Source organism: Mirounga leonina, unplaced genomic scaffold (assembly GCF_011800145.1).
Source record: "Mirounga leonina isolate KUSES-001 unplaced genomic scaffold, KU_Mleo_1.0 Mir_174, whole genome shotgun sequence".
Taxonomy (NCBI): domain Eukaryota; kingdom Metazoa; phylum Chordata; class Mammalia; order Carnivora; family Phocidae; genus Mirounga; species Mirounga leonina.
In genome coordinates, this window is record NW_023270451.1 from 45,557,571 (window position 1) to 45,570,073 (window position 12,503).

Consider the following 12,503-nt stretch of genomic DNA (forward strand, 5'->3'; position numbering starts at 1 on the left):
CCCCTCCTCTGTCCTACTTGCCCGGCCTGCTCTGATTCTGTCCAGAGACTTCAGTGAAGTATTGTAGCACAGTGTTTGCAGAGGAAAGGCACATTTGTAGGGGCCTACTATGTGCCACGCTGTGTTCAAAGAGGGTTCCTATGTGTTACGTCTTTTAACCCATACAATAATTTATCATTATTATCCTTTTACATAAAAGGAAAAGAAAGCTAAACCTTTTCAGGTTCACTCAGAGGGCAGAACCTGTTCTGAACCAAGTTCAAAGTACATGGTCATGTCACACTGCTGCCATCTGTGTTTTGCTGGTTTCTACCTTTTGTGACTAGGGATGAAGATAACTTGAGAAAGAGTGTCTTGAAGTGTCTAAGAAAATCTTGCCTTTAAAAACATATTTCAGGGGGGCGCCTGGGTGGCTCAGATGGTTAAGCGTCTGCCTTTGGGCAGGGTCCTGGGTCCCAGGGTCCTGGAATCGAGTCCCACATCTGGCTCCCTGCTCGGCCAGGAGCCTGCTTCTCCCTCTGCCTCTGCCTCTCTGACTCTCATGAATAAATAAATAAAACATTAAAAAAATATATTTCAGGGGGCGCCTGGGTGTCTCAGTCGTTAAGCGTCTGCCTTTAGCTCAGGTTGTGATCCCAGAGTCCTGGGATCGAGCCCCGTGTCTGGCTCCCTGCTCTGCGGGAAGCCTGCTTCTCCCTCTCCCACTCCCCCTGCTTGTGTTCCCTCTCTCGCTGTGTCTCTCCCTGTCAAATAAATAAATAAATTCTTTAAAAAAAAAAAAAATTTCAGGATATTCAGCCTCAGTGAATGAGGAAATCCACATGCTCTCTGACAGCAGTGGGAACTTACTTACCTTCTTAGAAGATGGAAAAGCATGAGCTCTTGGAATCAAAATGTCTGACCTTGAACTGGAGCCACTGAATCACTACTGTCTTAGAATCGTGGAGTTGGTTTTGTGGCTAACTGGACTAACTGAATAGGCTTGTAGGTCTGTAAGGGATGGGGCTCCTGGAGAGGCCTACTAACTTACTTCCTGTCCTGGTCACTGTCCTCGCTGCACCAGCCTCTTACTCAGTCACTTATTACAAAGTTTCAATAGTTTCTTGCTATCCGAATATGCTTATTTGTATCTAACCCTGCCCTATGACTCAAGACCTTTCCTTCTGGTCTCAGACTTTGGAGTTTGTAAAAGCTGTTCCCTCTCTCACTGTGTCTCTCTCTGTCAAATGAATAATAAATAAAATTAAAAAAAAAACAAACTGATTCTCAGCCAGGTTAGGAGATCTAGTTTTATCAGTTATGACTTATCTCAAGATAAACTGTCTGTAGATCTCTCCTTGAGGAGGGTGTTGCTAACATTAGAGAAGAAGATGAGAGAAGGTGTAAGAAGACTATTCGTAGGCTCACTGTGTGCTACAGAACTATTTCTTGTCTCCATGCGCCTCAGTTTCTGTCAACCACTGACATTGCTTAGTGCCCTAGCTGGCTAATTTCTTCCTCTTTTGTCCTCCCTCCCCCCCTCCTCTCTCTTCTCCCCCTCCCCTTCTCTCTGATCTGGCACTTGCTCATCTTTCTGCTTTTATCTCTTGACTGCTGTTCGACATTAGCCCATTTTGGGGGTATTTTCCATAAAGGACACACAGTTTTTACTCAGCCTCAGGAGGTTCTTTCAGAGCATTCCTGTTTGCCTTGATACCTAGATTTACCAAAACCACTTAGGAATTGTTTTGTAAAACCATTTCAGATTCTTTTGCCCAGGTGAGGGCTCGTGTCCAAGAGTCGAGTCAGTGACCCTGGCAGTTAGTTAGATGCACAGTGCTGTGATGGATGCTAAGGGAAGTATTATAAAAGGAACCCTAAGGGAGGGCCTTTGCTCGGACAGGGGAGAGCTGAGTTGTCACTTGAGTCACTCTGTCCTTTTGCTACTGTCCTTGAGGGTTATTTCCTTTTCTGAAAGCTGGTTGAACAGAATGGGTTCAGTGTTTAGTACATCTGCCCATGAAACAGCTGAGTTTATGTCTTCCCTCTCCCTTCTTGAAGTTTGCTATTAGAGCTGGAGGAGAGGAAAGTTCCTGTCCTTGGCCTGAATTCTCATGTCGCGGTGTGAATCGGGCTCGGACACCACATACGGGTACAGTCCCCTTGGGCAATTTGTATAACCTAAAGCTGACAAGCCTTCACCATTAGAGAAACTCCATGTCCTCATTTACAAAGAAAGAAGAAGACTCTGTCAGCAGAGCTTTAGGCAGAAAGATGGACCTGTGTTGGGCCCAGTGGGCAGGCTGGCCCTTGTGCTAAGCGAAAAAGGCCAATGAGTGAGCCATTTTTGGCTTGATTTTTAAATCTAAGGCCACTCCAAGCTGGCCAGAGAGGAAATTACAGAATACAGCCCTGGACACTGGCTTGAGAGGCCTCCGTCCTCGTCATGTGCAATTGGATTTCAAAGAGAAAGGGGTCCCTTTGAAATAGCAAATGTCCATCTACTCTGTGGGACCCCCCACTCTGTAATGCATGTGTTTGGGGCAGGGACAGTGTAGTCAAGATGAGCTGTGGGGGATCCCTCAGAGGAGATTGTGGTTCCTTTTGGTGTTTTCCCTACTATTTCTACAGTTGGGAACTTTCTTCCCATATGAAATGCGGACCCATTGCTCCCCCGAAAGGGCTTTCCCTTGAAAATGTGAATTTATAAGAACCTGTATCCAGTGAGATGATTAGTTAAGTGGGGCAGGGTGGAGGGGCACGTGTGCCGTGGGATTTTAGTTTCCCTGGGTGATCTCATGGAGCCACGAGCTTACAGGATATGGGGTGGGGGGCTGTGCTGGACATAAAATAAAGTGCATTCTAGTTCCGACTCTTCCAGAATCTAGCTGTGATGGTCCTGCTGTAACCCTCCATGCCTCTGTCCCAAGCCACAGCCTGAGCCTGAACCTAATGGAAATTTTGTGAGCATGAGGCTGGGAAGAGAGAGCCCTTCTCTCTTTGGGAGTCAAAGCTCTCTGCCTGCTCTTGTAATGTTCTGGACTTGGTACAGAAGTGAGCCTGCATAGAATTTTTCCAGACGGTGTCTGCATTTGTTACGTCTTAAAACTCAATCGCCAACAACACAAAAGCAGTTGTGCTAACTAAAACAACTTAGCCTAATTAAAACCTTTTTTAGTTCATCAAAACCCACTATTCTGCATCTGAGTGCCAGTTAATTGATAGTGAGATTAAGCATAGCGAGACTGTGGGAAAGGAAAAAAAAAAACACAAGCTTTAAAAAAATCCTTATTAACATTCTTTTAAAAATTGAGACCAGATCTTCTGTTTTTTTCTAAAGGATTCTGAAGCAAGCTTGCAAACCTGACCTCTCGGTTATTAACAGCTCCTCAGTGCCCATCCTGACTGCTTTTTCTCTTATGTGCCTCATCCAGACCATCAGCTCCATCCTCACTGGATATTCAGAATCCATCCTCACCGGATATTCAGAATCAGGCCACCGCTCTGGTCCGGCCACCACCATCTCCTCACTGGTTTATTGCAAGACTTATCTGAAGTCTGTCTCACAATCTGTTCTCAACACAGCAGCCCAAGTGATCCCATTGGTCCCACAAATTCAGACTCAGTCGTTTTTCTTCTCACTCAAGAATAATACCTGCATGGTCTCCCCCATCTCCCTCCCCACCAGCCTACGCACACACGCACGTACACACGCATGCACACTGGGCTTTGGCATTGACTTTTCCATCCGTCTGCAACACTTCCTGCCAGGATCAGATGCTCACAAGTACTCCCTTCGTTCTCAGGACTTGATCCAGCAATCACCCCAGTGAGGCCTCCCCAGTGATTCCACTTATAGTTTCAACCTCGAGCCAAACCTTCCTCCCCTCACATTCAAACACATACACATTCTATATCCCATTCCTCGTTTATTTTGTCCCCTTTATCGGTTAACGCTATATAGCATATTTTCCTTCTTGTTTAATTTATACTCTCCCCATTAGAATGTAGGTTCCATGAAGTCTGGGATTTGGGTCTGTTTTATTCATGGCTATATGCCTGTGATGCCCAGAAGACTGTGAGCACTCAGTAGGTGCTCAATAAATATTTGACTTAAGGATGCATATTCTCCAGGCAGCTCCCACATTCAGTATTTTGGTGTAAAAACTGGCTCACTTCGGAATGTCTGCCCCCTAACGCACATAACGTAACTCAACTCTTGGCTCAAAACGCAGGTCCCTCGGGAAAAGCCTGGCAGTCGCCGAGTCATTCGTGCCAAGGCAGGTTCACAAATTCAGTATATTCTAGTGACCTTGATAGAGGACACCAAATCTCAAAACTCCGTGGAATACATTAGGGAATCCCCAGTTTGAGGAACTGTAGCTAATGTTTTGTATGATTAAACTGTATTTCCATTGACACTGAAAAGGGTGTTTTGAGGTCAAATACTTTTTAAGACGATTATTAAATTTTTAAGACTTCCACTACCTTTTTAAGATTACAACTAAAATGAACGTGGTAAATCTAAAAATTCATATAAAATCGTAGCCTCAGAAGAAGTTCGAAGCAGAGAAACTCTTAAGACGTCAAGGCCCTTGAGGGACAAGAGTTCCCGGGTCTGGGTTAGACTCTCTGAGAGGAACTGGTAGCGAGCATTGTTTTTCTTTCTTTATAAGCTGAGTTTTTCTATATTGCCGGATTTTTAAGAGGATTAAATGAGAAAGTACATGGGAAAACATTTAGTGCAGTCTGCCATGCCGAGGCCTGTGTGTGTTCACTTCTTTCCTTTCTCCCTCCAAGTTCAGCACACTGATACAGTCGGCCCTCCTACACGCACCAATTCCTGCACTGTCTTGTCCCGTTCCACTGTGCCTCGGTAGAAGCTTCCTCTAGCAGCCTCACTTAGAAAGCTCCTTCCGGCCCTGGGCCCCAAGAGGAGAGAGCCCAAGGGACTAAGATTGTGTAAATTCAGTGGTTTTCAGATTCATGCTTTTGGAACCCTTGGTTCAAATGCAATCTCTTTTGGAATCCCGACATTTCCTGGGTACTGGCAATTCAGGACTGGGGCAGACAAGGCTCCGGCTGGAGACCCAACCTACATACAGTAGCTGGTGTGGGAAAAGGCAGAGCTGTGCCCTGCAGGGGAGAGGTGGACAGCAGGAGATGCAGCGAGCCAAGGGCCTTGTGTGCCGGGGAAGGAAGGAAGGAGGGAGGGAGAAGAGGCCTTGTGTGCTGGTGGCTCCCAGGGCCCTCCTGGGTGAGCAGCACTCCCGGAGCCTGTTGAAAGTGTGAATTCACACCCCCTGGGATTGTGTTTCAGGAGGTCTGGAGTGGGCTCACAAACCTGTGTGATGCAGAATGCCCTGCTGCCTCTAACACAGGCAGGCTGGAGCGCCGCCATTGTGGGAGACTCTTTAATTAGCTACATGAGAGCGTTTTTCTCTTATCTTGAGGTCACGGGCTTTTAAACTTGGGTCTGTGGTTCTTTTGAGGATTTCTTTAGAAATTTTCCTGCACTATTTAATGCATAATATTTGTACATTTCATATATTTATATTTTTCTAGGTAGGGAAAAGAATCCACATTTCCAAGGAAGGACCTTTTTCTCATTCCTTCCGATGGAAATGTTGAGGGAAAAAAAGGCAGGAAGAATATGACTAAGAATAAACCATATACAACATGGGGCCCACTGATGCACATCTGAGACACGTAGAACATGACATTCTTCAAGGGTCTCATGACTCATGTTTTACTAGATAAGAAAGGGTAACCTTATCTTGACAATAGCCAGACCTCCAAGATCCTGTAAACCTCACTTTCAACATACACAAATTCCTTAGAAACTTAGCCCTAATCCCCACTAACTAAACTACAAAGTATATAATCAATCACTCCTTACACTCACAAGTGCAGCTCCGTCTGCCTGCGGGTCCTGTCCCTGTGCTTTAATAAAAGCACATTTTTGCACTGTGAAACGCCTCAAGAATTCTTTCTTGACCTTCACGCTTGAGGATCCCGCATCATAAAGACCTTAACGTTTAGGTGTGCAATGTTGAGGGTGTGGGGTGGGGGATAGCCCAGAATCTGTTTCAAACTGAGGACTGAGATGGATGTGGAGCCACAGGGCTGGGGGAGTTCATTAGGGACTAGAGGCACAGACTCCATAGTGCACGCTTTGGAAAGCCCTGGAAGGACAAGCTATTTGGGCCAAGCTGGAGGAATAAGGAAAGGGTCCCTATCCCTCCTGGGTCCACCACCCGCCTTCTCCAGAGGACACGGAGACCGGACCTGGGGGAAGCAGGAAGAAATGACAAGTCTGAATTTCTCTATCTTCTTGGGCAGAGGGGCCTCCATGGGGATCCATGATGCTGGATTGTTCATTGCACGCGGTTGGGCCTGAGGGAGCCAGAGAAGGCTCCACTTGGTGCCCTGTAGAACTAATTATGAACCACAATTAATTACTTTCTTGTTTTCACAGCAGAAGCAGAGGGATGGTTTTCTTCCAGAGCTGATGCCCCTGCCTGCTCACTCATTTGTCCAACCAGCAGTTATCAAGACTGGCTGCAGGACTTGGCCTCGGAAGATCCCTCTGCTTGGGTTCTCTTTCCAAAGTGCAGTAGCTAACACTTCGAAGTTTCTGGGGGCCCTGGCTTTCATCGTTCATTTCTCCAAGCAGCATTTGTGGCCCCTGCTGCGTCCTCAGACAAATGTGAGGTTTAAGCAGGGTGATCATAAAGTGAATTGTCTAAGCCAGGACCTTCGTTGGGAGAGGTGCTTCCACTCCCCTAGCAGAGGACCGCAGGCACACCCCTAGACAGCGGGGGCACAGGTCTGGTCTCCTACCTCCAACCAGCAGGAAGTCAGGGCCCATCAAGGCATGGGGCCCCACGCACGGCGTGAGATTAACGGTCGGACAGCTGCAGGGAAGTCTTGGAATGATGGAGAGGCTCTCCTCCGATTTTCTGCCTGCACATGGGGAGGGGATGTGCTCAGGCTGGGCCTGGCCCCCGGGCTCTGGTGGGGGGGTGGGTGTCTGGAGCTGGAGAGTGGCTTTTCCCCCAGTGTAAAGCTAATAGATCTCTGGGATTCTTTGCACCTTTGGTCTGTCCTGTCAGCACTGGACTCCCGCTGTGAGTTACCAGCTCTGTGGAACAAATACGAAAGGCCAGGTTATTCAGTGCATGTTTCTAGAGCTCCTACTGGGAGCAGAGCTCTTGCTGTGGATGTAAGGCCTTGAGCAGTTCCCAGCCTGGCAGTGTCATAGGGGCTTCCTGGGGGACTTGTCCGACTGATGCTGGTAGGAAGGCTTCCTAGAAAAGAGGCTCTTTGGGTTGGGTCCTGTAGAATGGACAGGATTCGCTAGATGGAGTCCACTTGGTGGTTCTGTGGTGGGGGAAACATGCCGCAGCTCTGTGGGAGGGCCTCAGGCTCTGAGTAAAGCAATTGCTAACAGTATCTGGGGGAGACTCAGTCAACACGGGGCAGTGATCTCAGCGCGCTCTCAGCCCACTCCTGTTAACTAACATCTCTAAGTGGGGCAGCTCCCTCAGGAGAATTAGTGGCATCTCCAGGGCAGAGCTGGAAGCCATAATAAGCATATTGGTGAATACATTTACATGTTTTGTACCTGCCTCTTTCCTCCTGCTATAGCTGCCTTCCCTTAGAGGTTTCCAGAAAGGCAGGTCAGGTCACTCACCTTCCCTTTCTATGGTAGTACGTGTGTGTGTGTGTGTGTGTGTGTGTTTTGGAAAGGAGAGACAAGATGTTTCCTTGTTAGTTCAGTGGCTCCCACACCAGACAGCAACAGAAACACCTGAGGGGCTTGTGAACGTGCAGACTCCTAGATCCCACCCACTCTGGAAACAACAGTTCCCAAAGTCTGCTCTCGAAGAGCAGCCCCGTTGGTTCTGATGAGCCACCCGGGTGTGTTCTCAGAGCAGTGGGACCCCGGCCAGGCCCTCTGGCAGGAGACACAGCTCTTTTCCACAGACCTCTCCCACATCCTGGCTGAAGTGTCACTCTAGGAAAGGACTCCCCTTGTTTCTTGCAGCCCCAGGCACGCCCCGTGTCAGCCTCAGACATGTGAAGGGGGCGACCTGTTGTGTGACAGCCCCCCTTCCCAGCCCATTGCCTCCCTGCCCATGTGCCCCATCTGCCCGCGGCGCCCAGAAGATGCTCAGGAAGGAAGAGCAGCAAACACTGGGCTCCTTTTCCAGTTCTGTCTGTCTCTGTGGCAGTCCGGGATGCCCTGGACTATGGGAAATGGGCAGGGCATAGGGGAGGGCAGCTGAGGTTCTTGTATCCCCCAAACCTTGTCTGGCTTGAGGCCCCCACGGGCATGGTCTCAGAGACGTGGAAGATGCAGGGAGCCGAGGAAAGCGCCAGCCGCAGAACCTGACTTGTTTTCCGTCCTTAGGCCTGATCCTCTCCTCGTCACCACAGCAGACGGAAACGGACACTGGCACCTCCAGTCAGGGAGGGACACAGAGCACATCCTTTCTCCTGCTCTTACCTGGTGCCGTTGGGGAGCTATTTCTTCTCAAGCAGACTCTGAGTTTCTTGGAACAGGAACCTTGTGTTATTCGTGCTGTTATTTCCCTACGTGGCACACAGGGGTGCTCAGTAAATGGGGAACGACTGACTGGTGCCGCGTGTGCATCTGGTGTCTGGGTGCCCCTCTGCGTGTCCCCGGGAGTCTCTCAGTGTCCCTCTGGGCCTCCCCGTGTTCGCCTCCACTCCGTGAGCCTCTGTGTGTGCCTCCCGCTGCGTACGTCCACGTGTTGGTGGTCCGTTTCCGCGAGCCTCTTAATTCCCTCGAAGTCCATCCTTCCTGCTGCTAGCCAGCCTCCGTCCCAGGAGAACGGGGAGCTTGCGGCTGCAGCCCTCAGGTGGAACCCCCGGCACAGCCGCTCCGGCAGGGACATGTCATCCGCACCTTCCGCTGCCCCCCGCACAGACGCTCCACGCCTGCCACGCCTGCTGGCGTCCTTGTCGGCTGCAGGCTCAGACCCCCGCAGGGCCCCCAGGGCCCCGCTTTGCTGGCAGGCCAGGCGTTGGAGCCGTGCTGGGGTCAGGGCTCTGTGGTCTCTCCCCGGGAGTGGGGCCAGAAGGCTGGGCTGAGGCATACCCTTGCGGTCTCAAGCCTTCCTCGGCTGTACCCATCCGGGGGGTGAGAGGGCCCTGAGGGGTCCGGGTGCCAGAACCTGCCTACCGAGGAGGGGCGTCCGCCAACAAGGCCACTTTCCAGGAAAGCCAGCTCGGGAGGGACTGCCGCGGAAGCAGATGCTCACAAGGCCTGGCGTGGTGTGAGGAGCAGGTGCCTGACGAGTTTAACCAGGGCGGGACCCGCAGAGGGTCTCATGGCTCTGGTGGCATTTCACAGCCAGCGCCTGGCGTGGGGCATGACTGAGGACCCCAGGGATGCGGGGATGCACGGTCAGTGCAGGAACCCAGGAGGGGCCTCCTCTGAGGAGGGACCAGGCCAGACTGCCTGCTGAGCAAAGGTCCGTGACTCTGATGCTCTGCAGGCCAGGGAACAGGGCTGTGGGGCGAGGAGCCGCATCTGCGGAGTGGTGACGAGTGGCCGGGACCTCCGATGAGCACCGAGCTGCTTGCTCTACCAGCACCCCCAGGATGCTGACAGAAGCGGCCTGCACACCGCCTCTGAGCACACAGGGAGGCTTTACAAGACACGCAAGAAAGCACAAAGGCAGGGAGCCCCACTGCCTTCCTGCGGACCGAGGCAAAGCCGGGGCCCCGCCCAGCCATTAACCTCTCCCGCTCAGCTGCCCACGGGGTAGTCAAGCCTTTGGCAAGTCAGGTGGTTTTCATTTCTTTCAGCCAAATTTAAAGAGGACTTAATCAAGTGGTGGGCTGACACATAATTTTGGATGATAGATCACTATGCAGTTTTGGGCATACGTCTCAGAAGGAGGTCCGAGACCTGAGTGACATCTACTTATTTATGTGAAAAAGCTTCTCATTCTCAGCGTGTGGAGCTATAAAAATGAAAAAGAAAGAAAAGATGCTAAGTCCTGATTCATTCCAGCAATAAATATTCACCCACGGATTCATGAACAATTAAATTCCTATCCATTCCATTAAGATGTGTTTTCAATCAGTTTTCCTTTTGTAAGGCTTTACATTTGCCTTACAAAAACTTTCAGTGTCTGTGTTGTATTAATCAACTGTACCCTATGTTTTATATCAAAAGTAGTTGTGATAACTCAATCCAGAAGATGTTTTTTTAAAAAAACTCTTTACAAATTTTAGTCACAGAAAATTAAATAATTCTATTTCAATTTCTAAATATATTTTGTGGCAGAGAAGTATGATAAGGTGAGCAAGGAAAGACTTTCAACCATAAAAATACTGCATTAGTATAAAATTCTGTGGGGGAAGTGGGATGAAGACACAAGTTCAAAGAGAAAAGGAACAACGTAAAATTTCCAACTCTTGAGGAAGAGCTGGTTAGCTTGTTTTTTCAAACAAAAGAGGCTGGTTATTAAATCACAGCTGTGTTTGGATTCTGAATGATATACTTTAAAGTGTTGGGGCAGTTTTATTTTAAAAGTGTAAATATTTGCTAAAAGCTAGAAATCACCTTTCTCACCAATTTAAAAAATGTGAAAAAAATATTAGATGGCAACTGAAAAATATGCAAGATGGGATACATAATAAAAAAAAAAATACGTTGCGGGTATTCCTAGAGCAAAAGCCCTTTTGAACCCTGACCTGATGGCTCTAGCCTCCTTTCCTCCACTCCCACCCTCTCCTGGAAACTTCCTCATGGTGTTGTTCACAAATACTGTGGGGTCTTGTCTACACTTGCTTCTGGATTTTAGAACATTTTGGGTTGGGCTGTGGCGTGCTGGGCGAGCTGCACCTCTCCTCTGTGGTGAATTAAACTGCCCTCGGTAGGAGAGGAGGGGTAGAGACTGTCTTGGGGGAGTAAGGGACAGGCCTGCAGACACACAGGTCAGAGAGGAGAACCAGCCCTGGACCAGGGCCATGGGCTCTGCAAACGAGAAAGGATCCAGCCCCCCCATCCTTGGCCACAGCACCCCTTCGTATGTCTGGTTGACTTGACCTACGGGGAAGCTGTTTCCACAGAGGTATGGTTTATTTCACAGAGAGCCGAGATATTTCTGAAGGGGAGGCTGAAATGAAGCCCGGTCTGTGGTGGGAGCTGGGAGATTCTTCTAGTCACCAAACACCTAATTGGTTTCTTACTCCTTGCCCCCGGCCACCATGCTTCTCCTTCTCGTTTCAGCTGCACTATGCATCTGGTTGCCCTAGCTATGTCTTCCTTCCCCACGTGTCCCTCCCCAAGGCTCTGAGTCTGTGGACTAGGCCGAGAAGAGATGTCCCGGGACAGGAAGCAGCATCCTTCCTAGGACCCCAGAGATGGCTGGGGAGGGGCAGAGAGATGGCCTGCTCTGGGCTGGGGTGTAGGTGAGAGCCCCTGGGAGAAAGCAAAACTAATTCTTTGCTTCCAGTTGCTGTGACCCCCCCCTCCACTGCAGAGGGCAGCCCTGAGCAAGGAGGCAGAAGGCCGGGAGCAGGGAGCAAGGCCTAATGTCACCCTGCTGTTGTTGGGAAGGCCCTCACAGAGGGGAGCCCCCGCTGTGCCACGGACGAGCTGTGTGACTCGGGCAGGCCCTTCCTGGCGCTGGGCCTCAGTTTCCCCGCCTGTGAATGGGGCTACAGTGAGGATGCAGGGAGAGAGGCTGGTGTGGGCAAATGCCTGAAGACATGTGACCCACTCTTTTCGGGGGTCGGGGGGTGTCTGTGGCCCCTGTGCCATCCCTCTGCACTGAGACTTTGGGCCTAGCGGGCCTGGCTCCTGAGAACCTCTCGCACAGCCTGCTGCCACACGCCTCTCTCCAGCCGGCAGGGCGGGCCAGCTGACGTCTCCCCTGCCTTCCGCCCCCACCAGCGCCCGAGCGGCGAGGTGGCAAAGTGAACCCAGAGAAAGGCACCCCAGGAGGATAGGAAAGCTGTCCTGATGGTGGAGTGATGAGCGAGTGGGGTGACGGAGGGGTCACAGGGCGGCCGTCTGCTTGATGCTGTGGAAGCTGATCCGTGTGGGCGACGTGGGGATGGACATGGCCCGGGCCACGGGCACTCGGAGGGAGTGATGGTCCTGCCAACGGTGCCACCTCTTCCTCACGGCCGAGCGCACCTGCAGGGGAGGCAGAGGCTCAGCGGGGCCTGCGGGGGGCCAGTCCTGGGAACGGGGAGGCTTCTCCCCTGCTCCCTGCCCCTTGCAGGGCCCTTGAAGGGAGGCTGGGGTGCCCTCCCGACCACCACACTCACACCCAGGGAGGGACTGGCTGGTTCCAAAAGCAGGTCCTTCCCCTGAAGCCGTTAGCCCCAGAAGCTCCTGCCGTCCGTCCTCATCCCTCTCCTGGAGAAGCTCCCCGCTGACCCTTCCTTGGGACACAATGCCTTCCCTGCCCCATCCCTCTGCCACCTCCTCTTTATGGTGGGACCCAAGCACCAGCTTCGCACATCTGCCTCTC

The 12,503-nt window shown here is 50.8% G+C and overlaps 1 protein-coding gene across 4 annotated transcripts in view; it reads right to left on the reverse strand.

Moving 5' to 3' along the window:
- Positions 1-11,837: 11,837 nt before the first annotated feature.
- CRHR2 (corticotropin releasing hormone receptor 2) overlaps positions 11,838-12,503 on the reverse strand; it is a 45,151-nt gene continuing 44,485 nt past the window's right edge. For all 4 annotated transcript variants that reach the window (XM_035020846.1, XM_035020844.1, XM_035020845.1 and 1 more), the window contains one exon: positions 11,838-12,163. In XM_035020846.1, the coding sequence (XP_034876737.1) occupies positions 12,023-12,163 (141 nt within the window). In that variant the 3' untranslated portion in view covers positions 11,838-12,022. The remainder of the gene's footprint in view (positions 12,164-12,503) is intronic.